Source organism: Mauremys reevesii, linkage group 8, assembly GCF_016161935.1.
Source record: "Mauremys reevesii isolate NIE-2019 linkage group 8, ASM1616193v1, whole genome shotgun sequence".
Taxonomy (NCBI): Eukaryota; Metazoa; Chordata; order Testudines; family Geoemydidae; genus Mauremys; species Mauremys reevesii.
Genome location: NC_052630.1, coordinates 51,899,526 through 51,924,165, shown reverse-complemented (window position 1 = coordinate 51,924,165; position 24,640 = coordinate 51,899,526). Strand labels below are relative to the sequence as shown.

Sequence of the window (24,640 nt, the reverse complement as noted above, 5' to 3'; positions counted from 1 at the left end):
GTGGAGGTTGACAGCTCGTGACCCCACATGTAATGACCTTGTGACCCCTTGAGGGATCCTGACCCCCAGTTTGAGAACCCCTGACCTAGCTGCATCTATAGTCGGCATTAGGTTGACCTAATTATATCACACAAGGCGTGAAATTTTTCACAGCCCAGTGATGTAGCCAGCTTGACCTACATTTTAGGTGTAGCCCAGTCCTAATATTATGAAATGATCCTATGGCACCCACCGTAATCAGTATTTCAAGTGTCCCAAACAGAGTTCTACAGAACCGGGGAAGAGCTTGTGTTCAGAAAGAGCACTATGGGACAGAAGAATAACAGGGTAGTGCAGCCAGCGGGGACAGATAGTAGGAGCTATGTGGGGAGATAGTGGAGGAGACCATGGAAGGGGTCAAGTGTACAGTGGGGGATAGTCAGGATGATACTGTAGGTGTGTCATGGGGTAATGAGGGGGATGGAAAAAGTGGGGAAGGTTAATAGGTGTGGTCTAGGGGCTGTCGGGGATCGAGAGGCAGATGGTACAGGATAGGCAGGTCTCTTACTGGGGAATCAAGGGGATAGTGCAGGATGGAAAGGAGGGATGGGATGGGGTGGTCAGTGTGTCAGGGAGGGGTTGCTAAGTGATGGCAGCGAGGAGACGGGTGGGCTGGGTGTTGCTGGGTGACGTCAGGGAGGGGCAGTGGTGTCAGGGGGAGGGCGCGGGGTTGCTGGGTGATGTCAGGGAGGGGGCGAGGGGTGGAGTCAGGGGGCTGGCGGTGGCAGGACACCCTTGGAGGACCGGAGGTGGGTCTCTAGGAGCCGCTCTGTCCTCTCTCCCGCAGCTCTGTGGTTAAGATGGCGGCGGGGGCTGAGGGGGCGAGTCCGTGAGTCCCAGGCCGGAGCGCGGCGGGGCTGGGGGCAGCCCTGTGGGGAGCCGCCGGAGCAGGAGTCCGCCTGCCGGGCCGGCAGCGGAGGCGGCATGTGAGTGAGGGCTGGCGGGGGCCCAGGACGGCAGCGCGGGGATGGGCCAGCAGGTGGGCCGCGTCGGGGAGCCGGGAGCCGGGCTCCAGCAGCAGCAGCCGCCGCCGCCTCAGCAGCCCAGGGGAGCGCGGGGGAGCAGCGCGGCCAGGCCCGCGGGCCGCAAGCGGGAGGCGGCCGGGCGCACCGCGGAGAGCGGCTTCAATATCTTCACCCAGCACGGTAAGGAGGGCGGAGGCAGCCGCCGATCACTGGGGAAGGGGGCGCCCCGGGGGACCGGTGGGGCAGGGTCTGCAGTGGGAAATAAGGGGTGGGGGGGTTGAAGTAACAGCGACTGTGGAGGGACCGTTGGGGGCAGCCGCGACCACCCCCTCCCCCATCGCTGTCTGCGGGGGCACCAGCTCTGTGCACCCCATTCCCCATCGCTGCCTGCAGCAGTCTGCTCTGGCGTGTCCCTCTCTTGAGATCTGTGGAGGGAGGGGGCTGGAGCTGCTCCCAGAATGATTTCTGTCAGGGCACGGATGGGTAGGGGGCAACTCCAAGCATAGGGTCGGGGTGAAGTGTACACTCAGGGAAAGCAAGGTTATGTGGCTGTACAGCCAGATGTCACAGAACTGGAAGGGACCCTGAAAGGTCATTGAGTCGAGTCCAGCCCCCTGCCTTCACTAGCAAGACCAAGTACAGATTTTGCCCCAGATCCCTAAGTGGTCCCCTCAAGGGCTGAACTCACAACCCTGGGTTTAGCAGGCCAATGCTCAAACCACTGAGCTATTCCCCCTCCCCCATTGAACAGGCTGTTTTTGTTCTTGGCCTGGCTTTAATGGTCTACATCTGTCAGCTGACTTAGGTGAAGTTCAAATTTGCCATCTCCTTTCACTTTACAGAAATAAAAATACTGAATATGAAAGTGAGGTTACAGGAAAAGGTCCTCTTCAGAAAGCCAACAATTTAAAATACTTTATTTTTGTAATTTTCCTGTGCCTTTTTTGGCCCATTAGTGGGGGTACTTCATTCTGTAGGTCAAGGAAGGTTGAGAAGTATGATAAACTGAAAGCTGTACACCTTAGCAAGAGCATGAGGAGCTGAAGTCTAATGTTGGTGCATTTTTTTTAAAAATCTTCAGGACCTAAATCTGCTACTGAGAGGTTTATCGATTTTTATTTCAGCTAGGGCAATCATGCTCCAGTGTTTATGTGGCAAAACTGCTTCTGACAGCTTAGCTCTTTCTGTGCCCAACAGAACAAGCATATGCATTAAGATTCTGGACCGCTGGTTACACATTTTTTAATGTAAACTCATTCACTATGACAGCATTAGTAAATCAATGATACAGGCTTGTGCACATCTACCACCTGACATAGGCAGAGTGGAACCTTCAATGAAAATTCACTTTCTAAATATACACCATATATTGATGAGATTCTAAACGTCCTTTATACTAAACAGCCTATGGACTTCAGGGCATTGTCAACTTAAAAAAAAAAAAGTCACTTCTGTCCAAATGTCTTGTGTGCTGCTATTGCAGGTTAAATCCAAAGTTGCTATAATAGAAAGATTAGAAAGGAAAAAATTCAATGGGACCTTGTACAGTCAGTTTCACTATTTCCTCTGTACAGTCAATTAGTTTTCCTTGTTTGTGTGGGTCTTTTGCACAGCATCATGAGAGAGAAAAATTATTAAAAGTAGGAAAATCACTGTAACACCAAAAAATGGCAGAGGAGCTCAGGGGCAGGTATAGGTGAAAGTACTTTCTAACTCTTCAGTTTGATGTTGAAATCATAAATCTTTATCTCCACAGCAGAGCTGCTATGAAAGCCTGATCAAACAATCTAAACTATCCCTGTAATGACAAAGTGGCTCTCCTTGGTGTTTTGGTAGCAAATAAGGATAGTGATAACTTTCTAAAGGGCTGAGGCAGTGCTGGGAATAGAAATTATGTGCACAGGGAGTACAATATAGTGTATGGAAACATTTGTGGTTGTTTAAGTGTAATACAGTTAAGATTAATTCACATTCTCTTTACTCCAACTTACTGTAAATGCTCTTTTGTATATTGAAGTCGTACCTAGAGGTCCTAACCAAGTTTGAGGTCCTGTTGTGCTAGGTACAGTACATCCGTGGAGTAAAAGAGTCCATGCCCCAGAAAGCGTATCTGAACTGCCAAAGGTAGGAGAAAGGGGAACATTTTGGGGAACAAAGGCACATAGAGACCCTTCTGCTGTTGCTGAGCGGATTGTGTCCCCTGCAATTCCTCTGCCCAGCACAAGCTCCTGCTTTCCCAGGCCCCGACACTGATGTCTCATAGAACTAGGGAGCGAGGGAGCCTGAAATGAAGCCTGCCTCATAGCAGAAGAGTTGTAGACAGGCCATTTAGAAAGAGCATTTCTCTGTACTAATAGTAATTTAGATTATCAAGATAAAATTACAGCAGCTCAGTTTTTCACTATTTATACTGCTTGCTTTTAACTCTCAGCTTGAACAGTGAAAGCTAGTCAAGATGGTTTCACTGTCACCCTCTGTGTTTGAAATAGTTTTGCTGCAAGCAGTTCAGGAGGTGTTTTCATAGGATGTGAGACAAATAGAAATCTCTTTTTTGTAGATTTTTTTTTTTTTTTTTTAGAAGCCTGGATTCCCCCATCCCACAAAAAATCTAAAATTGTATGAGTTATAGCTCTCACCTCTGAATCCCCACATTACCTCAATAAATACTTCAGTCCTATTAGAATTGGCCTCAAGTCCATTTACACTTCACTAGAACTGATTAGTGCCCTAGAGACAAGAACTCACTCAATGGAGAGAAGTTATTATAGTGAACACTAGTCAAGGCTGAATTCTTATCTTTAAACAGTCATCTCAGACAGCAACCAAAGCCCTCTGTGCAACCTTGGTGCAGTTAGAGAAGTAGGAGCTCATTTACCTTTTCCAGGGAGGCTCATTTCCCTTTTCCAGGGACACTGTTCTGCTTGCTGACTTGACCTAGCTTCCCATTAATTTCCCTCACTACCTTGGACCCAGTTTGCCAGATCCCCCCCGAGGCTTTTGCTGTTGGCATTGCACTTAGATTCCTTTCTTCTCTCGCCGACTGCCAGGGAACCTACTGATTGCAGGATTCCATCCTTTCTCTGGTGAGCAGGGCAGTACTTGTAGCAGTGTTCACTGTATGAATGATAAACCAATGTTCTTCTCCCTTCTGTGTGCCCAATTATAGTGATTGACCAGCACAGCCAGGCTGAAAATGAAAACCCTCCACCTGCCTCCATTTTTCTTGAAACACCAGCAAATGTGGGGAGATATAGATGGTTGGCCAGTCCAGCCCCTGGCTTTTCCAGATTCCTCCTCAAGCTCTGCTCAGGAAGTTGCATCCCATACTGAACTACCAGCAGAGTGCACCTTGCTAAATCTGTGTGTACTCTTTCCAAGTGCAGTTTGGGGTGGTACTGCCATTTTAAGTCCTTGATAAGGAAACATATAGAAGAACAATATTTCTTTCCAAACTCAGAGTAGACTTGCTAATCAAGATTTTTAAGTACAAGTGGGATCTGATCAGCAGAGGAAGGAATGTAAAACACAGTCTTAATATAAACTGATACGTTTGCAGACAACACAAAAATTGAGGGTGTGGTAACTAATGAGGAGGACAGGTCACTGTGTTCAGAGTGATCTGGATTGCTTAATAAATGGGGCACAAGCAAACCATAAACATTTTTATACAGCTAAATCTACAGATCTAGGAACAGAGAATGTAGGCCACACTTACAGAATGGGGGAATCTATTCTGGGAACCAATGACTCTGAAAATAACTTGGGGTCTGATGGATAATCAGCCGAACAGGAGCTATGGTCAAGAGAGCTATTGGGATCCTTCGATCCATAAACTGGGGAATCTTGAGTAAGAGTTGAGAAGTTATTTTACTTCTATATTTTGCACTGGTGTGACCACTGCTGGTACAATTCAAGAAGGATGTTGATAAATTGAAGAGGGCTTAGCGAAGAGCCACAAGAATGATTAAAGGATTGGAAAACATGCCTCGTAGTAAGACCCAAAGAACTCAGTCTATTTAGCTTAACAAAGAGAAGATTAAGGGGTGAGTCTAAGTATCTATATGGCAAACAAACATTTAATAATGGGCTCTTCGATCAAGCAGAGAAAAGTATAACATGATCCAAAGACCGGAAGTTAAAGTTAGATAAATTCAAACTGGAAAAAAGTCAAGTTTTTAACAGTGTGTAATGGGCATTGGAACAACTTACTAAGTCATGGTGGAGTCTCCATTATTGACAATTTTTAAATCAAGACTGGATGTTTTTCTAAATTGTATGATCTAGGAATTATTTTGGGGAAGTTTTATGGCCTGTGTTATTCAGGAGGTCCGAATAGATAATCACAGTGGTCCCTTCTAGCCTTGGAATCTGTGAATTTAATTCATTTTGGTCTATGGAAAAATGGGGGCAACTATGTTTTCTTATTATACAAGATACTTTGAAATTCCAATTGTCCTTACACCTCACTAAGTCTGCTTTGCCCCCCTTTTGTCCCAATCTGCTCTCTCATGCTAGTTATAGAGGTTCAGTCCCATAGGAGGGAAGGAGAGCAGATGTATCCAGAACTAGTGTGGGTGTGAGATAGTTAGGGAATTTGTACAATTTACAAACTGTGTGTGTGTGTGTGTGTGAGTGATTATGAACTCTGTATATCTCTTTATCAAGCTGCAAATCACATTCTGAGTGTGGAAGCTATTACCTTCTCACCTCCATGTAGGGCTGAAATTCCAATGTGTTGTGGTACAGAGCTGGCAATAGAGTGTTTTTAAACTTGGAATGGTCCTCAATTTTAATACAAACATCCTAGACAGACTGGCTCCCACCCAGAAGAATTGGTTTATCTGGGGAGAGAATGCCAGGCAACAAAGTCATCTGGTAGAGCACTGATCACCAGTTGAGGCTGATTCGGAAGTCACCTGATCAAGGGACTAGAAGTTTATAAAAGGATTCACAAGGGAAAGTCTCAGGACACACACATGAGGTTTGGCAGGAGAGAAGAAGGGAATGGACTGATGATGGCCAGAGGTGGTAGATTGGGGAGAAGGCTACATGTTTAAGAACCCAAGCTATGCACTGCAACAGGAGGATGCTGGATGGCTCTAAAGGACTCTGATCTCAGCACAGAGAATGCTCTGGAATGGTAAGGAAACTGAGCAAAGAAATGCATATCGGGTTTGTTTTTGTATAGATCTGTATTTCTCATAGTATTAAAGAGCAAAGTTTGTGTCATGTGCTATATCTTATCACCTGCCCCCTTGAAGCCTTCTACTTTACCTCTTTAAGTAGAGTTCTGGGAGAGGGTGTGCTAAAGCTACAGGGGGAATCTGAGAAGCCAGTACTAGCCCCAGGGACTGGGCTACATAGTCCAAACTCTCGGGGTGCGTGCCTGGGGATCCCATGCCAGGGGCGGTGACTGGACTCGAGGCTTAGAACACCTTAGGCTTTATTGGCTGGATCTTTTCACAGCAGTCTAGTGAGGGAGCACTAACCTGGACCTGTGTCAGTGTTTTTGGAGGCAGTTTCAAGGACTGGTAGATATATTTTGTTACACAGAAGGAAGGGGAGGGAACCTTCAGTGTTGTGCACCAGGTGGCCATTTAAGAGACACACAAATTTCCCCAGGGGTCTCAAGTTATCACCCATTGAGTGCTCTGAGCACAGCAGTGGAGTGTGAGTAGTTAAAAACAGAGGCACCACACTAGCATATCAGCCTGTCTGTGGTGAAGTGAAGCCCTAAGACCTAGACACTTTTGCAGATTTGGCAGCCTTATATGAACTGGCCCTGCAAGTTGCCTTACTACAAACATGTAATTGTGGCTTGTAAATGCAAGAAATGGATCAGACATGTAGTTGCTAGTAGTATATTATAAACTCAAGTTTAAATTGAAGTTTTGTAAATACAATACAATAATTTACTGAAAAAAACAACAACAATACTTTAGTCTAGTAGTTAGTTCCATGCTCAAAGAGCCAGAGACTTGAACATTATAATATTGACTCAAACACTGACTCCTGGTGTGACCCTTGACAATTGCTTATTCTCTCTAGTTGGTCTACACTACCAACTTATGTTTATATAAATATGTTGCTCAGGTATTTGGAAAATCCACACCTGAGCAACAGTTATACCAACCTAATCCCAGTGTAGACAGCACTATGTTGATGAGAGGGCTTCTCTTAGTCGACATAGCTGCTGTCTCTCAGGGAGGTGGAGTATTTATGTCGATGGGAGAAGCTCTCCAGTCGGTGGAGGTAGTATCTTTGTTCAGTGGTACAGCAACATGGCTTTAAGTGTAGATAAGCCCTTCATTTCTTCTTCTGTAAAATAAGGACATTACCTTACTTGGGACATTGTATAGATTGATGTTGGAATGGTTTTTATCTTTAAAGTGACTTACAGAGTGTTAAAGTAAGTTTATTATAGGGAACAAACAAGAAAGGAATAATGGTCAGTTTCTCTGGCCTGGTTGCTCCTGTTCGTAATAGTGCTGGGTTTGTCCTAGTTCTGATTTCTTTGTTTGTGGACTCTACCACTCTAGGCTTTTGATCCAGAAGAGCCAGGTCATTTCCGTTCCAGGTTTTGTTCTCTGGGAGGAGGAGTTTAGCAACGTTTTATTTTGTGCAGCAAGGTCAAGCAAGATAAGCCTGTACTTTTAAAAATAAAATCATCATTAAAGCTCCCCTAAGGCAGTTGGAGTGCTGTGCAACATGATAAAAACATTCTGACATGGGGGGGAAAGCATAAAACTGCATTTGTTGTTGGGTTTATTTATTTATTTATTTTTAAATTCAAACAGCCTGAGGGAGTTGGATACAGAAGAAAGAGGCAGAGGGAAAGAATAGGGGGTCAGCGTAATATACATGAATGTGAGATATAGCTCGTATACACTCCTTTTAAAAATCCTATAATTTTCATTCATGCTAATGAAATATAGAGTTTGGGCTAGGGCTCATTGCCCAGATTTTCCTGTTGCAAAATTCTCTGTGCTGATGTAATATAATGACTGGACTCTGGGTGATTGCCTTTGCATTGTATTAAGAAATCTTGTGGGACCATAACATATAAATACCTGTCTAACAACTAATTACCCAAACAGTGGAGGAGGATGGATCAGTTAAGTGTCTAAAGGAATGCCTCAATAGAACTTGAAATCATAGGCATGTTCTCTCTAATGCCCCAATTGCCATATCTAAATTACTCCTACAGTTTCAATTGGATTCAGTATTAGTGACCACATCTTATCCTAAACTGTGGTGTATGGCAACATTACACTATTAAAAAGCTGCTGTATTACACCCCAAAAGTGAGGTGCAGGTCTGTCGCATCTTACGCGCATTTAACATGCGCGATTTCAGCTTTACACGGTCGGCAAAAACAAAAAAAAGGAGAAAAATAACAATTTTAATACTGTACCTGTAGTGTGGGTGATTCCGCCCACCATTACACTCAATGTAATTTTGACTATACACGATTTTTGCTTTACGCGCTGACTGCGGAACGTAACCCCAGCATAAGATGCGACAGACCTGTAAATGATTCTGATTTGAATGGCTTATAAAGATCCTTGGGAGGAAACATACAAAGAATATATCCTTCCTTTTGTATAGTATTTCTGGCATATTAATACTTCCTATACAATGTTCTTGTATACAAAGAAACTTTACCTGAAGAAGTTAAGCATTGAAGGCAATAAGCAAATTACTTCAAAACATTTTAGCCAGAACTTTATGGACTGACCTGCTTAAAACTGAATATAACCCTCCACCCCCACAACCTTCCCATGCCTCCAATTCCTGTGTTCTCCAGATGGATCAGACAGCATGTTACAAATTGTACTGGCAATACTTTGAGGGTTGCTACTGCTTGCAAGTATAGTAGTTTGTATTTTTTTTTCTAAACAGGTTTTTTGACAGCAGGGACATGGCCAAGTGAATAAATTGGCAGGATACAATTTTGATCAAGCATGTGGTACAGAGAAAGGAGATTGTCACAAGTGGTTTTCATCATAGCTTTTTGCCTAGCTGGACTGGCAATTTGCAGAGTTGGTTTCCATCTCCTAGAGAATCTGTCACAGGATTGTTGTTTTGAGCTTGAGGGAGGCTGTATTGCTAACCTTGATTGCCAGTTTACATAAGAACATAAGAATGGTCATACTGGGTCAGACCAAAGGTCCATCCAGCCCAGTATCCTGTCTACCGACAGTGGCCCATGTCAGGTGCCCCAGAGGGAGTGAACCTAACAGGCAATGATCAAGTGATCTCTCTCTTGCCATCCATCTCCACCTTCTGACAAGCAGAGGCTAGGGACACCATTTTTTACCCATCCTGGCTAATAGCCATTAATGGACTTAACCTCCATGAATTTATCCAGTTCTCTTTTAAACCCTGTTATAGTCCTAGCCTTCACAATCTCCTCAGGCAAGGAGTTCCACAAGTTGATTGTGCGCTGTGTGAAGAACAACTTCCTTTTATTTGTTTTAAATCTGCTGCCCATTAATTTCATTTAGTGGCCCCTAGTTCTTATAGGAACAAGTAAATAACTTTTCCTTATTCACTTTCTCCACATCACTCATGATTTTATATACCTCTATCATATCCCCCCCTTAGTCTCCTCTTTTCCAAGCTGAAAAGTCCTAGCCTCTTTAATCTCATCTCATATGGGACCCATTCCAAATCCCTAACCATTTTAGTTGCCCTTTTCTGAACTTTTCCTAATGCCAGTATATCTTTTTTGAGGTGAGGAGACCGCATCTGTACGCAGTATTCAAGATGTGGGCGTACCATGGATTTATATAAGGGCAGTAAGATATTCTCCATCTTATTCTCTATCTTTTTGAATGATTCCTAACATCCTGTTTGCTTTTTTGACTGCTGCTGCACACTGCGTGGATGTCTTCAGAGAACTATCCACGATAACTCCAAGATCTCTTTCCTGATTAGTTAAATTAGCTAAATTAGCCCCCATCATATTGTATGTTTAGTTGGGGTTTATTTTTTCCAATATGCATTACTTTACATTTATCCACATTAAATTTCATTTGCCATTTTGTTGCCCAATCACTTAGTTTTGTGAGATTTTTTTTTTTGAAGTTCTTCACAGTCTGCTTTGGTCTTAACTATCTTGAGCAGTTTAGTATCATCTGCAAACTTTGCCACCTTACTGTTTACCCCTTTCTCCAGATCATTTATGAATAAGTTGAATAGGATTGGTCCTAGGACTGACCCTTGGGGAACACCACTAGTTACCCCTCTCCATTCTGAAAATTTACTATTATTCTTAGCCTTTGTTCCCTGTCTTTTAACCAGTTCTCAATCCATGAAAGGATCTTCCCTCTTATCCCATGACAACTTAATTTACATAACAGTCTTTGGTGAGGGACCTTGTCAAAGGCTTTCTGGAAATCTAAGTACACTACGTCCACTGGATTTCCCTTGTCCACATGTTTGTTGACCCCATCAAAGAATTCAGCTAGATTAGTAAAACAGGATTTCCCTTTACAGAAACCATGTTGACTTTTGCCCAACAATTTATGTTCTTCTATGTGTCTGACAATTTTATTCTTTCTTATTGTTTCAACTAATTTGCCCGGTACTGATGTTAGACTTACCAGTCTGTAATTGCCAGGATCACCTCTGAAGCCCTTTTAAAATACTGGCCATTACAGGCTGTAGATAACTATATGGATAGTTTTAGGATCATGTTTTCAGCAGTGGCAACTTAGTAGCTTGTTCTGAGAGCTACCCACCTTGGTCTCTTGCTTAGACTATGGATTCAATTTTTTTAAAACTGGTTTCTTTGCACTTTTTCTGAAATTCCGAGTAAACAAGTTGTTTACCCAAGAGTTTAACATTGAGAACATTTGACAGTGGAAGGACTTTCTTTCGTATAGCAGTTTTAAAGTCAGCTGTCAAATGCCTTTCTTAGAGAGCTGCATGAGAACTAATTTTTGCTGCAGTTAAATCATACTGTCAGACTATACCAATTCATAGACTAAGGCTAGGAGGAATCATGATTATCTAGGCTGACCTGTCAACACAGGCCACAGAACTGGACATTATTTCCAGGGTTCACTTAATTTGCTGTTGCCATTAAGATTAGTAGATTTCCAACACTGCTGACAGCTAATTAGCTTATTTAGGTCTGAACTCAATGTTAAACAACCAATTATATGAAGGAGGTAAGATGCACTATTTCTTGAACATTTGCTATTGGTGAAAGCAAGTGTCAGAAAAGTGATTATACAAAAAAACCTAACATACAAAGAATATATATCCCCCTTCTAGTGACTTGCCTATCAAATTCATTCAGTTTCCATGTAGTTCAAAGAGCTGAGGATTGCTGACCTTATCTGTTTTACAACATGTAACAGTATCTATGCTACTGTTAGTGCTCCCAGCTACTACTTTGCTGCATGCCAACAATTTTAATACGTAATTTGGTATTTACATGTGTAACATGGATTGGTTCTAGTGTAGATAGCACCATAAAGATGTGCAAGCAACACTGTGGAAGGAGAAAAACGGGTTCCGTCTACCAGTGTGTTTAGAAAAGGTTTGCTAGTGGAGAAGGTGAGGGGAGTACTTTTTCATGGAAATTTAGAAAAAATATAGTAAATCATTGATAGAAGACGTTTGAGGTCCTTGAACAAATTCAGAAAGCAAAGTAAATTTTGTTTGTTGGTGTGACAGTACAGGTTTGAGCAACATCTGAAACGAGTGTTAACTCAAACCCATATAGTTATCTCTGCTGTACTCTAGCCTGTGTGTCTGGCTTTGTGGTTATGGTTGTAAAATGCTGGCTTCCATTTTGGAGGCTAATCTTGTGATGATCTATGCAGGCTATTCTCTGTAGAATATATAGGCAACTGTAAAGCCATTGAGGCTTCCTGTTGGTGGCACTATAAACCACAATAGCAAATTTTGGTTGTATTACGAGTGTCTGCTTTGGAAACCACATATGAACATTGTGGCTTTATGAGCAGACATGAGTAATTGTATTGGAGATAGGTACCTGCAACTACATCTGAAAAATAATTAGATACCCTTAATGGTAGCTTCCTGTATCAGCTAAACCACCCCAAGTTAATTACAAAGTGGCTTTTGAAATTCCTTCATTTTTGTGCTGTTGAGCAACTGGGGAAATGGAAGCTACAACTCTCACTAAGGATAGATAGCCGGTTTTATCTTAATTTTTCCTGTGTTTTGATGTACCATTAAAGAGATAATTAGGTTAAAGTCCTTAGGACTCTTAGGAAATTACTTTCCTTGAAGGTTGTAGAATATTTTATCCAGAGACTTTATAGCTCTTTTAGAACTATTTTAGTCTTGTAAAGACATTTCTAGAACAATTGTATATATTGAAGTTTAGTTTAATTTTCTATAAAATACTTTTTGTACTTATCTCAAAGTACTTTACAGAACAATCAGATATTGGGAATGCAATAATTGTAGGTAGAGCTATTGTATTCAATAATGCACAAAGAGTTAAATTCTCCCTGGTATTGTGCTTTCATTGTCCACATACTTCAGATATTCTCCAGCTGGACAATATATTCCCGTTAGTATAGATATATTTCAGTCTAGTACAAAATAAGATGGTTTTACAATACAGTTAATAAAGATGTTTTGTTCAAAATATCAAGAACAAGGGGAGGTAACAAATGTGGTGAACTATGTAAGGTAGTATGTAAGTTGTGTATTCCAGTTGTTTGCCTCAGCCTATAAATGTCAGGTACTTCACCGTAACCCTTTGTCCAGCCTAGGGGGCAACAGAAAGTCTTACCGCGGACTGAGCTGAGTCCATTGCAACAAGCACACGTGTTAGTGTAACTGTAGACATTGATCCAGGGAGCTAGTACTTAGCCAGGTTTATTGTCAACCAAGCAGAGAGCCTTCACCACTGAAATGTGCCTGTGGTCTTCCTTTATGAATAACATCGAGTCTGCTAAACTAACATGCAGCATTATCTACTCACAGCATCGAAACTCCAAGGACAGAAGTACTGAGCAGCCTAAACAGTGCTACCGAGGCAACAACATTCCAGCCTCCAGCACTTAACCACACCGGGTAGTACTATCAAGCTTTGCTCTACAAAGTATCTGTGCAGAGTTGGGAACAGCACATGAAAAGAACACCCACTAGCACAGTGGTTCTCAAACTTTTTTACTGGTGACCCCTTTCACATAGCAAGCCTCTGAGTGCGACCCCCCCTTTATAAATTAAAAACACTTTTTTATATATTTAACACCATTATAAATGCTGGAAGCAAAGCAGGGTTTGGGGTGGAGGCTGACAGCTCTCAACCCCCCCATGTAATAGCCTTGTGACCCCTGAGGGGTCCCAACCCCCAGTGTGAGAACCCCTGCACTAGCACCATCAGGGTGAAACTGATCAGAATTGTGGGTTGGGCAACTGTAAAGCTGCTTGTCTCACCACCTTCAAATGTTAGTACGTTGCACAGCATTTGCAGTTCTTGTGCCAGGTCTGATCAGTCTCTGTTCCCTTTTGTGACTGTGGCAAGTGTGGAGAAGCTGACTGGAGAGAGCAGACTTTGCATTTTGGGGAAGCTTGGGGCTTTCCAAACACTTGGAGGATAATCTGAAATAGTAGGAGTTTGGTGTTGAGGTCTCTAACAGGGCAGAGGAAAAAAGTGATAAGACTTGGAACGGAGAGGAGCTGTGGGGTTGAGGGAAGGGAACAAAATCAAAATTTTGATATGGCAAAGGAGAAAACTTCCAGTCCTTTCCTACTTAACTCCTGTTTAAAATCTTTTCCATATTTGCTAATTTGAGAAAATGTAGTAAGAAATATGAGTGTTAGTGAGAAAAAAGGTCATAGAAATGTAGGGCTGGAAGGGACCTTGAGAGGTCATGAAATCCAGCCCTCTGCACTGAGGCAGAACAAAAACAAAAAAAACCCATGCATCTAGACTATCCCTGACAGGTGTTTATCCAGCTTGTTCTTAAAAACCTCCAATGATGATTCCACAGCCTCCCTTAGAAGCCTATTCCAGAGTTTAACTACCCTTACAGTTAAATATTTTCCTAATATCTAACCTAGATCTTCCTTGTTGCAGATTAAGCCCATTACTTGTTTTACTTTCAGTGAACATGGAGAATAATTGAGTACAGTCCTTTTAGTAATAGCCCTAAACATATTTGAAGACTTACCAGGTTCCAACTCAGTCTTCTTTTCTCAAGACTAAACATACCCAGTTTTTTTAAACTTCCCTCATAGGTTGGGTTTTCTAAACCTTTTATCATTTTTGTTGCTATCCACTGGACTCCCTCCAGTTTATGTACATGTAAAGCGTGGAACCCAGAGTTGGACACAGTACTCCATCTGCGGTCTTGCTAGTGCAAAGTAGAGCAGGACAATTATCTCCCATATCTTATGTAACAACACTTCTGTTAATACATACCAGAATATTAGCCTTTTTTGCATATGCATCATATTGTGGACTCATTCGATTTGTAATCCACTATAGCTCCCAGAGCCTGCTCCTCTACTTCCCCATGACTATCTTCCAACTTGGGTTTGCCTACCCCATAGCTATCTCCAGTCTAGTACTGTTTGCTCCATGGCTCCCCCGCTAGCCTTCTGACCTCAGTTCTGCTCCACCTCATGACTGCCCTCAAGCCTGGCATAGCTTACCTTATAATTATCTCAAGCTCATACCTGCCCCAAGGCCCATAGTTTAGCACAGTCTACCCCCATAGTGCCACTACTATCCCCCATTAAGTTAGCCCCAAACCCATGCCTGCCCTTATTCCCTCCCACTACAAGTTCAGCTCTGCCCTTTACTCAGACTGCACACACATGGTACACTGAGCAGTTTCTCACCATTGCGCAGGTGCAGCTTCTGCCAGGCTAGTCTGGCAAGACTCTCCCTTGTTCTTATGATCTTCAAGTGCTGGTAAAGTCAATGTCAAGCTTTATTACTGGCAGTCTTACTGTCTGGTTAATACAATAATAGAATCTTTGCTTGGAAATATTAACACAGGAAGTTATGATTGTCTATAGTTACAGGACTAGCTGCACCTCTGTCCCCTTTCTGGTCTAAGGGCTTGTCTACACTTACCGGAGGATCAGTGCTGCAGCGATCGATGCATTGGCGGTCGAAATAGTGGGTCTAGTGAAGACCTGCTAAATCAACCGCCAATCGCTCTCCCCTTGACTCCTGTACTCCACCTGATTGAGAAGAGTAAGGGGAGTTGGTGGGAGAGCGTTTCCCGTCGACGTCACATAGTGTGGACCCTGCAGTAAGTAGATCTAAGCTATGTTGATTTGAGTGTAACTCAAATTGCGTAGCTTAGATCGACTTTTCCCTTTAGTGTAAACAAGGCCTCAGTACAGTCCTTCAGGTCACAGTGCTCATGCCTTTACCTCTCCTGGCTACAGTACCCCTTGTATTCACCCTACTTATTTTCCTTTCAGGAGTCTAACCAAACAGCCAAACCAAAATGGCTCTTATAATACAAAGAAAGCATGTGAGAGAAGAAGATTTAAAAACAGTCTGTGTACATATTTGTCTTACGGCCCTTCTATTCCTGATGATAACCTGGGCAGGCCTAGCTTCTTCAGGTATCTCAGCGGGTGCCTGTGTCAGTGATTTCCTGAAACAGCTTCCCCAACAACTGCCTCTCTCTCTCTCTCTCTCTCTCTCTCTCTCTCTCTCTCTCTCAAGGAGTTCCTTTTTTAAACTGCTGTAGTCTTTTTGACCTGGTATTCCTAGGTCTTTTCCTGTCCAGTGTTGTCCCTTAACAACCCTTAAGTGTGTATGTTATTAAACTAAACCAATATATTCATACAGTACATAACTCAACAAGGTCAGTATACAGCATTAAGAGTGGCTCCACACCATCACAATGCTTTATGCATTTTGGAAAACATTGTCTCCTATAATCTGAGAGTGGTCAGTTCATTGTAACTTTCACTTGGCTAAAGCTGTTAATTTTTTTTCAAGCTTGGTTTCTTCAAATTTCAGGATAATTGTAAAAGTTGTTTGAGCAGACCAGTAGCAAATTCACTGGTGAGCAAGGGTACCAACAGCACTGACTTCTGCAGAATTTTCTTTTAAAAAACAAAACCCAAACACACACCACTCTAAGTTTCTAGCCTTTAAGTTGTGATAACCTTTCAAACTTGAACAGAGTATAAATCAATGCTGTGACATCTTTCTAGGCTTGCTCCAGAGCCTTTGTTGCTACTAGCAACAGTGTGAAATTAACAAGACTGTTCAATTTCATTGCTTCTATTCAGAAGTCTGTGGGGAGCCCTGAAACTGACAAGAATATCAATTTCATTTTGCTCCTTGGGAAAGCTATGAACAGCAGCATAGGCAGGGAATAGGGTTTTTTTTAAGTGACTTGTCCAGCAGCTTTGTGGTAGTATTTGATTACTTGAGGGATCTGGGAGACACTTTTACCTTTAAGGTATGACATGGTGAACATTATGATGTGCAACATTAATCACTGAGTCATGAAAGGTTGCTCTGCTGGCTACAATTAATAAATTAAAACTGATGTAATTATTTCAGTATAAGTTTGTGTGTATTCAAGCCCCAAGTCAATATTTAGTTTTTACCATTTGATATTTGGCACATGCTCTATGAAATCTTTCAGGAAATGTTTTGTGATAGTAGTGCTGTTAAATACTACAGTACTTTACTTGGTGTTCCTGTTTTACAGTTGGGGAAACTTTCAGAGGGTGCTGAGTATTAGCTGATGTTTGTACAGGAGTTGCCTTTTTATAGCAGCTGGCTTGTAGCTGATATGCAGTAAGATAATGCACTGATGGATTCGCATTTTTCAAGTGTCCTGGCCCAAACAGAAGTGGAAGTGAGCCATGATGGGGGAAATCTTTACAATGCTTTCTCTATTGGAAAGCTCTCCTTTTTACACTGGAATATGAGGCTGTGTGAGAAATGGCTACTGCATTGTAGGAATATGGTATAAGTGATCTGTGGTACAGGCAGAGCTGACTCAGTTCTTTGAAATACTGATAGAGCAAGAACAGTATGATGCTCCTCTTACTGTCTCGCTTTAAATGTACATAGCAACTACGTACCTTTGCCTAACCTACAAAAACTTCAACATACCACTAGGGGATGCTAAAGTCCTTTAGAATCAGCATCCTACATTACCATGCTTAAGAGCTTTGTTTTCTGTTTGTAGCAAAAACCTTTGGGCTCTTTTGAGATTAGGATGCTATTTATGAGGAATCCATCCCTGGAAAACAACTCCCACTTAGTATTCAGATATCTTTGTGCTTTCCTAAGTGGTGGGGGTAGGTATCATCGCTTTTTTTAAAGCGGTGTTGGTGATTTCATAGCTCTTTCTCTTTCCTTGGTTCAATACTGAACCAGTGCTCCTAGATTAGTGCTATGGTCATTTTGTTTCTGTTGGGTTCCATCCTAGAGAGTGCCATGCTTCAGTGGTAGGTGAATGATTTGACCATTGTGAACCACTGGATTCTCATCAGCTTGAGGGGAGTTAAGCAGACAGTTATTAAGATGTCTACTTGGCCCTCCACCTAAGCCCCAAATCCCAAAGCTCCAAGTGTCACTAAGCCATTGTCTGGGGGCCCAGGATGACCTCACCACTACAGGAAAAAAGGGAGAAAATGGACACCAGAGATAATGTAGGAATGCTTATAGAAGGGGCATATCAGTTTATCATCAACATACAGATCCTCTAGTCCCATAATTCTCCTACCTCTCAGTCAAGTCTAAAGTTTCCTGGGGAGGTAGACCCTAGCCTCCCCAAATTCAGTATCTTTACCACCACCACCACATCCCCATGGCATTCTTTCAGCAATCCAGTCTTCTTGGCGTTGCTTTTCCTCTCCCACTCATGAGCTGGATCTTCTATAGATGCCAGACCCCACCCATTCCCAGAAGCCTATGAGAGGATTGGCTAATTGGAGACACCAGCTTGAGTTTTCTCCTCCCCCCCCCATGTGACAGTTCAGACTGTCACACCTATATTTCACACACAGACGCACAGAGTTATAAACCTTTGGGCGTGAGTGATGGAAAGCTATATAAATATTAAACTGCTGTTAAACACGCATACTACACCTGATCACTTCAGGTTTTATTGCTGTAAAATTACCTCTAGATGCTCCAGTGCTCTTTTCTAATCTGCAAAGTGGGAATAATACTGACCTAACTCACATGGGTGTTAAGTATTTTACTTGGTTTTATACAGTGCTTTGAAAATTAAAAGGGCATTGTAAGTGCTAAATACACCTCTACCCTGATATAACACTGTCCTCTGGAGCCAAAAAATCTTACCGGGTTATAGGTGAAACCGCGTTATATCGAACTTGCTGTGATCTTCCGGAGTGCGCAAACCCCCAGCACTGCTTTACTGGTCCACTGTTCTAGACTGAGCACTGAGTCCCATTGGGTAGATAGAAAGATTAACCTAAATCTATAAAGAAGTCCCTGGAACCTCATAAGATTGGATCCATAATCCATGAACGATTGGAACTCATTTACAAAGCTTTTCTTAAACATTACATGAATATATTGTCTCATACTATAGAATTAGAATTTATAATCTCTATTCCATTATGAGATGTCTTTGAGCTATAATGTATCTTAATTAAAACTATCGTTAACTATCTTTTTCCTCAAAGCATTTTATAAAAAAATTTTTTTTTAATCCATTGATTTTCATCCACCTTGCTTCAGAGTGTGCAGGGATAGTAAACACCCAGTACCTTGAGCGGTTGTCTCATATAGGCAATGCCTGTGCCTTTTGTTTATGTAAGGAAAGGAATGACTGTCCTGTGGTTAGGGTGCTAGTCTGGGATTCAAGTCCCTGCTCTGCCACAGACTTCCTGTGTGGTCTTGGACAAGTCCTTTGGGCTCAGATCCTCAAAGGTATTTAGGCTCTTAGCTTCTATTGAAAGTCAATTGCCTAAATACCTTTGAGGATCTGGGCCTTAGTCTTTCTGTACCTCAGTTCCCCTTCTGTAGGATAGGGACAATAGCACTTCCTTACCTCACAGGGGTATTGTAAAGACAAAATAGATTAAAAGATTGTGAGGTGCACAGATGCTGTTGTAATAGTGGCCATGTAAGGACCTAAATTAGAAATATTTTGACTCAGTATTATGCACCATGACTACAAGAGTGTCTCCTTTACATTTATTCTGATATAAACTGAAGTCACAGGTTATTCAGTACTAGTGATGGGCAGCCTTGAAGAGTCAAGTCTTTTATCCGTAGAACAGGTACAGCATCATCAAAAGTGCATTTTTCCACACACTGCCTCTGCAACATGCTTCAATCCTTACCTGCAGGTACTGCTTCTGGGGATGAAGGCAGAGTGGATTCCTCTGCCTATATATAGAGAGTGCAAGCAGTATTAAAACCACTGGCAATCCCCTTGTATTTTTGTTTGCTGCTTGGAAGCAGAAGGGCTAGATGGCTGTCTACTTTCCTTCTTCCTATGGGACCAGGGCTCAGTCCAGATTGAGGTTTTTAGATTTATTAATGTGTTCTCAGTTCATTACGAACATGAATTTTCTATGACTGGAATAACTTCTCAGGACTCCTCAGATAATAAATAGGAATATTCTTTCACCTCTAGAGACAGATCCCTCAAGGTTAGGGATGGAGACCATTGTTCAGAGTGAAATGCTGATAGTAATGCTACGTGACTCTGTCTTGTCCATAGGAGACTAAAAACTTCACCTATTATGATCAGTCTCTGAACTTTCACAAGCATGCAATGATTTTGGGGGAGAGAGGGCGAGGGGGAGAGAAAAATGGCATTTTAAAAGTTGTCCTACATTAAATCTCAAGCCCAGTCTCTGGAAAAACAAGCAGGAATGTTTAGTCCTCTGAGCAACATGCCTGAGAAGGCAGCTGTGCTGTTAACATTCATGTCAGCCAGAGTCTCTGTGCGCTCCACGTGATGGTCCCCACCCCAAGTCTCCAGACAAGAAATGATAGAGAGAAATGCTAACAGCTGTTGGATACTATCCCACTGAGTTTATGAATCTGTTAATGAGGGTAAATGTTAAGTATCAATGGCTCCTAGTTCTTGGACTGGTGCTTGTTCTTTGTCATCAGTCTGTCTGTGGTGGTGATGAGAAGGCAGTGCTACCCTAACAAATTAGGAGACATGTAATAAATATTTTTCTTGCCTGTGTGTGTGGAGGTTGAATCTTAGTGCTCATGAGACTGGGGACTTCTACTTCTGGCAAAGCAAGGCACAGTGAATGTTGATATGTACTGTACAAAGTTGCTTCATATGCTCTGCCAATGCACTTTAGGAGGTGGTTCATTTTAGGGACACAAACTCATCCAGCTCTATCAGTACCTGTACCTCTTGGTTTTCCAGATTTGGCCTTTGCTGGAGCATAGATTAAGAATCTGACTAAATGATGTAGTGGTTCTGTAATAGTGGAAAAGTGTCCTCTAGAAGCTAAATTCACCACCAGACCCCAAATGAATGTTCTGTCAAAAGGCAGCCCCAGGCTTGGGTGCCCTTTTGCAGTAGGCTGTGGCACAGCAAGTTTGCCTGCCTCAGTTTTCTTAGTCCAGTCATAAAAAGCATAGTCTCTCGCATTGTCCAATACTAAGACCCACTTCTGGGCATAATTATTGTAAAAGGACAGTAGTCTGTAGAAACCTCATGGTAAAGCCATTCTTCCAATTCCCACAGTAATACTTAACATACAGGGCTTTTTCCATGCCCCTCTCCAGGAACACTATTTCTAGGTCACCCACCTGAGTGCTCTTGGAGTCACATCTCCCAGTTCCTTTCTGCCCTTGTTCCAGGGCTTCTCTCTCCCAGCTACCCACCTGGCACTGGTTCTCTGTCCCAGTAAAGGCAGCAAACTAACCCCTCCACTGGTCTCCTAGTCTTCCCCCCTTTTCAGCCTCCCAGCACCAGCTTTCCAGCTTAGGAAGGTCACCAGACTAGCCCTCTGGTGGTCTCCTAGGCCTCAACCTTTGTCAGCCTCCTGCTCAGGCAAGTTATCAGTCTAGGCCCTCTGCTAGCTGCCTAGCCAATTCCTCCTTATTCCCAGAGAGGACTGATAGAGCTTTCTGATGCTTCCATATCCTTAGTCCTCCAGTCTGTGCTCTCAGGCAGTGGTCACCTGCCATTCTCTTTCAGGCAGCTCTGGCTCTCCAGGTCACTGTCTCTCCTGGTTTCAAACAGCTCTCACCTGCTGGTCTCCTCCCTCTGAGGTTAAAAGGAGTCACTAAGACCCTAATTGGGGTTCCACTGACCAGTCATAGGAGCACTAGCCTCTTCTCTCCAAGGATCAATGTTACTATGACACTCCCTCCCCTAATTTAACTGGAAGGATTGACCCGCATTTTATATATTTGGCTCAGACAGAAAGTCACTTTATATGTGAAGAACAAAGCCAAGCTTGTTCATAATTCTCCCTAGTTATCTTTATATACTATACCTGTCAATCAATTAATACATTTTAATTGGGTGAGTCAGTTTCAGTTTTGCCTTTAGAGGACACACCTGTACTCTATTAAATGTTGTGTCATCCTATCATCTCTTTCTCAGTGTTGCATTTTTCTTTTGTTGGCACACTAACTAAAGCAAACATAATAGTGCCAATGGTCTGAAGTCAGTTATGGAACAAGGAGGCTCCAATATTAGCATTCAGTTGTGGAACAAGGTGGCTCCAATATTAACATTAGTAACATGTTGATACACCAACTGTCACTGTTGAAAACCTTATTTTAGAAATACTGGTCTCTTTCAAGAGAAATAATTTGTCACTTTTTATGTTGAAACCCACTCTTTCTTTTTGACATAGAGCAGAGGGAGAGGATGGGAAGTAGGACTAGAAAATTCAGATCTGCAACTAAATTTTTATCAGAGCAGAGCCAACTTGTAATCTTATCATTCTCAAAAAATGAGTTAAATGGTTTCAGATACTGCACATGCCTATTGCCAATTTTTGTGGAGATCTTTGTAAATCAGCTTCCAAGTTGCTTTTAACAGCAGCTTCCATAGGACTTTTATACTGCTAGAGTCACATGACACGTTTGCAGCAAAATTGCCTTCAACCAAAACCTTCCCTCTTTTGAAGGGGAACTCAAACGTGGCTGAAGTTAGTGACAGATAATTATAAACATACGTTTGTGGATGAATAGGGGGAATAGGAGAGTTTTTCTTTTGTACTGAGACTTTGCTTTCATGGTTTTATTTTAGGGAAAGAACTTCCATAGCCGTTATAGACTCATAAAAGCCGGGATATTCCTTTGCCTTTTACCTGTGGGGTGGTTTTTTCTTTTCTTTTCTTTTTTTTTTCTTTAAAGATATGTTTTAGTTCAAAAGGAATTATTTTGGGGAGGCGCTATGGCCTGTGTTAGGAGGTCAGACTAGATGATCACCATGGTTCCTTCTGGCCTTAGAATCTAGGAACCTTCCTTCACTTTATTTTCCCCACACCCTTATAGTGATTCTATCAGTTGCCACTGTACCACTGCCAGCTTTCTTCAGATTTAAGTGTATGTATCACTTTAATGTAGGAATTGATTTGTTAGATTGAATCCAATGTGTAAATGAACAGAGGATTTGATGTTGTTATGCATTACTATGGTTGAATCAGTATGAGTCAGCAGCACACAGTCAACTTGTGGAACTCCTTACCTGAGGAGGTTGTGAAGGCTAGGACTATAACAGCATTTAAAAGAGAACTGGATAAATTCATGGTGGTTAAGTCCATAAATGGCTATTAGCCAGGATGGGTAAGGAATGGTGTCCCTAGCCTCTGTTTGTCAGAGGATGGAGATGGATGGCAGGAGAGAGATCACTTGATCATTGCCTGTTAGGTTCACTCCCTCTGGGGCACCTGGCATTGGCCACTGTCGGCAGACAGATACTGGGCTAGATGGACCTCTGGTCTGACCCAGTACGTGCAGAGTGATGGCTAAATGGAAGGAATGTCTGTGGAGCTGTCATTCAAGCTGAATTAGGGAAAGTCACTTTACATTTAGATAAACAGGTAAAAATTAGTTATTAGGTCTGATTTTCTGCCATAAATTTCTTGCCCTTATGGGCAAAACTATTAAATTAATCACTTTCTAAAAAATAGGGAGAAATTCTACTGCTGCTAACAATTGTTCCTCTGGTTGCTGTGCATCACTTACACCTGATCTCCCTACGGCGGACGAAGGGATAGAATTTGGCTAAATTGCTAAGTTTGAATTTGATGTCAATAGTGAAAGGATTAGTCAGTCCTTGATTAGTCAGTCCTTGTGAGTGTGGTGGTGATTTTCTGTTTAGCTAAATGCCTTTGATCGATATGACTTATAATTTGCCATATTACTTAACTTTTCCAGACTCCAGATGTTGAAGCTCACATGTTTATTGAAATTACTGTTCACTGGCTCATCAAAATAAAAACACAAAAATGTGTGGTGTTTATACTTTGTTTGTAGAGGTAGGTTTATTCGGAGATATGGTTTAACTCACATTTCCCCTATGATGTGCTGCTGGAATGTGCTATCTAAAAGCATTGGGAGGCCATAGGTGCTAAATAACAAACATTTTATTGCAGTGTTGACTTAACAGTATGCTGACATTTAATTTGTAAACAATAGGAACTGAGCACACTTCTGGCAATGCTGAGGCTCAGCAGGAAGCACATAGTTATTTTAAAGAAATTTTAAACTGAACTATTTCACAAAGCATTAGCATTAGAACAACTTTCTATTATAAGCTAAAGGGTCCATTATATAGAGGCTGTGTACAATACTGGCAGTCAGAAGTAATTTGGTTCTGTTTCTGGATCTTTCACTGCCTGGCTGCATAACCTTGGGCAAGTTGCAGCCTCTGTACCTCAGTTCTTCATTTGCAAAAAGCAGCTAATAATTTTTAGTTGTCTCAGGGGAAGCTTACAGAGCATTTACAGGGTTGGATAAGGTGCTCTAGAAGTGCAGAGTGTTATTAAAATTATGTTCTAGAACCAGGGTTCTCAACTGGGGTTGCAAAAAGATGTCAAGAAGTTTGCAACTTCCTTGTCCTTCCAATGCTGCTAAATGAGAGAGTGGTCCCAAGGCAGCCTCAGCATGGAAAAGGTTGAGAGCCACTTGTCTAGAACTAATGAGTGGGTGAAAAAACAGCCTGCTTTCCCGAGTCGCATCCTTGAGGAGGGCTAGAGCTATTGGAAAAAGATAGGGCTTTTTAGACAGAGACCACTGCCACAAGGAAAATGTCATAATTCATGGAAATGAAAAATCTTCTCCCAGATATTAAAAAAAGAACAAAGCTGCTTCTTGAGATCAACAAAATGTCACTAGATGATACAACTACCCCAAGCAGAATTTAGTCTCTTAAAATGTAAGACATACCTTATAAAGCTGTTAAATAGTCAGCTGATTCACATAGTGAACTGGAGCCAAAATATGTCAACACCCACTTAAGATGCTCATCTTGGACAAACCGAATCTGTTTATGTAGAGTTTGAAAGGAAGTTAGTGTGTTCACTAACACAGTGCTAAAGCTTTAGTTGCACAACTAAACAGTTCTTTATATAAAGGAGAAATTTTGTTCTTGTGAAAAATCTTATTCAATGTTCCTGTCATCTTGGAATTCCCATGTTCAACATAGCCAGACTGACTTCACTGCATGTACTGAACT

General features: G+C 42.1%; 1 protein-coding gene across 2 annotated transcripts in view; it reads left to right on the top strand.

Moving 5' to 3' along the window:
* Positions 1-895: 895 nt before the first annotated feature.
* ABL2 (ABL proto-oncogene 2, non-receptor tyrosine kinase) overlaps positions 896-24,640 on the top strand; it is a 73,863-nt gene continuing 50,118 nt past the window's right edge. Inside the window, exon 1 of one of the 2 annotated variants that reach the window (XM_039483603.1) lies at positions 896-1,184. In XM_039483603.1, coding sequence (XP_039339537.1) covers positions 1,007-1,184 — 178 coding nt within the window. In that variant the 5' untranslated portion in view covers positions 896-1,006. Of the gene's footprint in view, positions 1,185-5,968; positions 6,145-24,640 lie in introns of those variants that run through there. The other variant, XM_039483605.1, reaches the window with a different exon arrangement.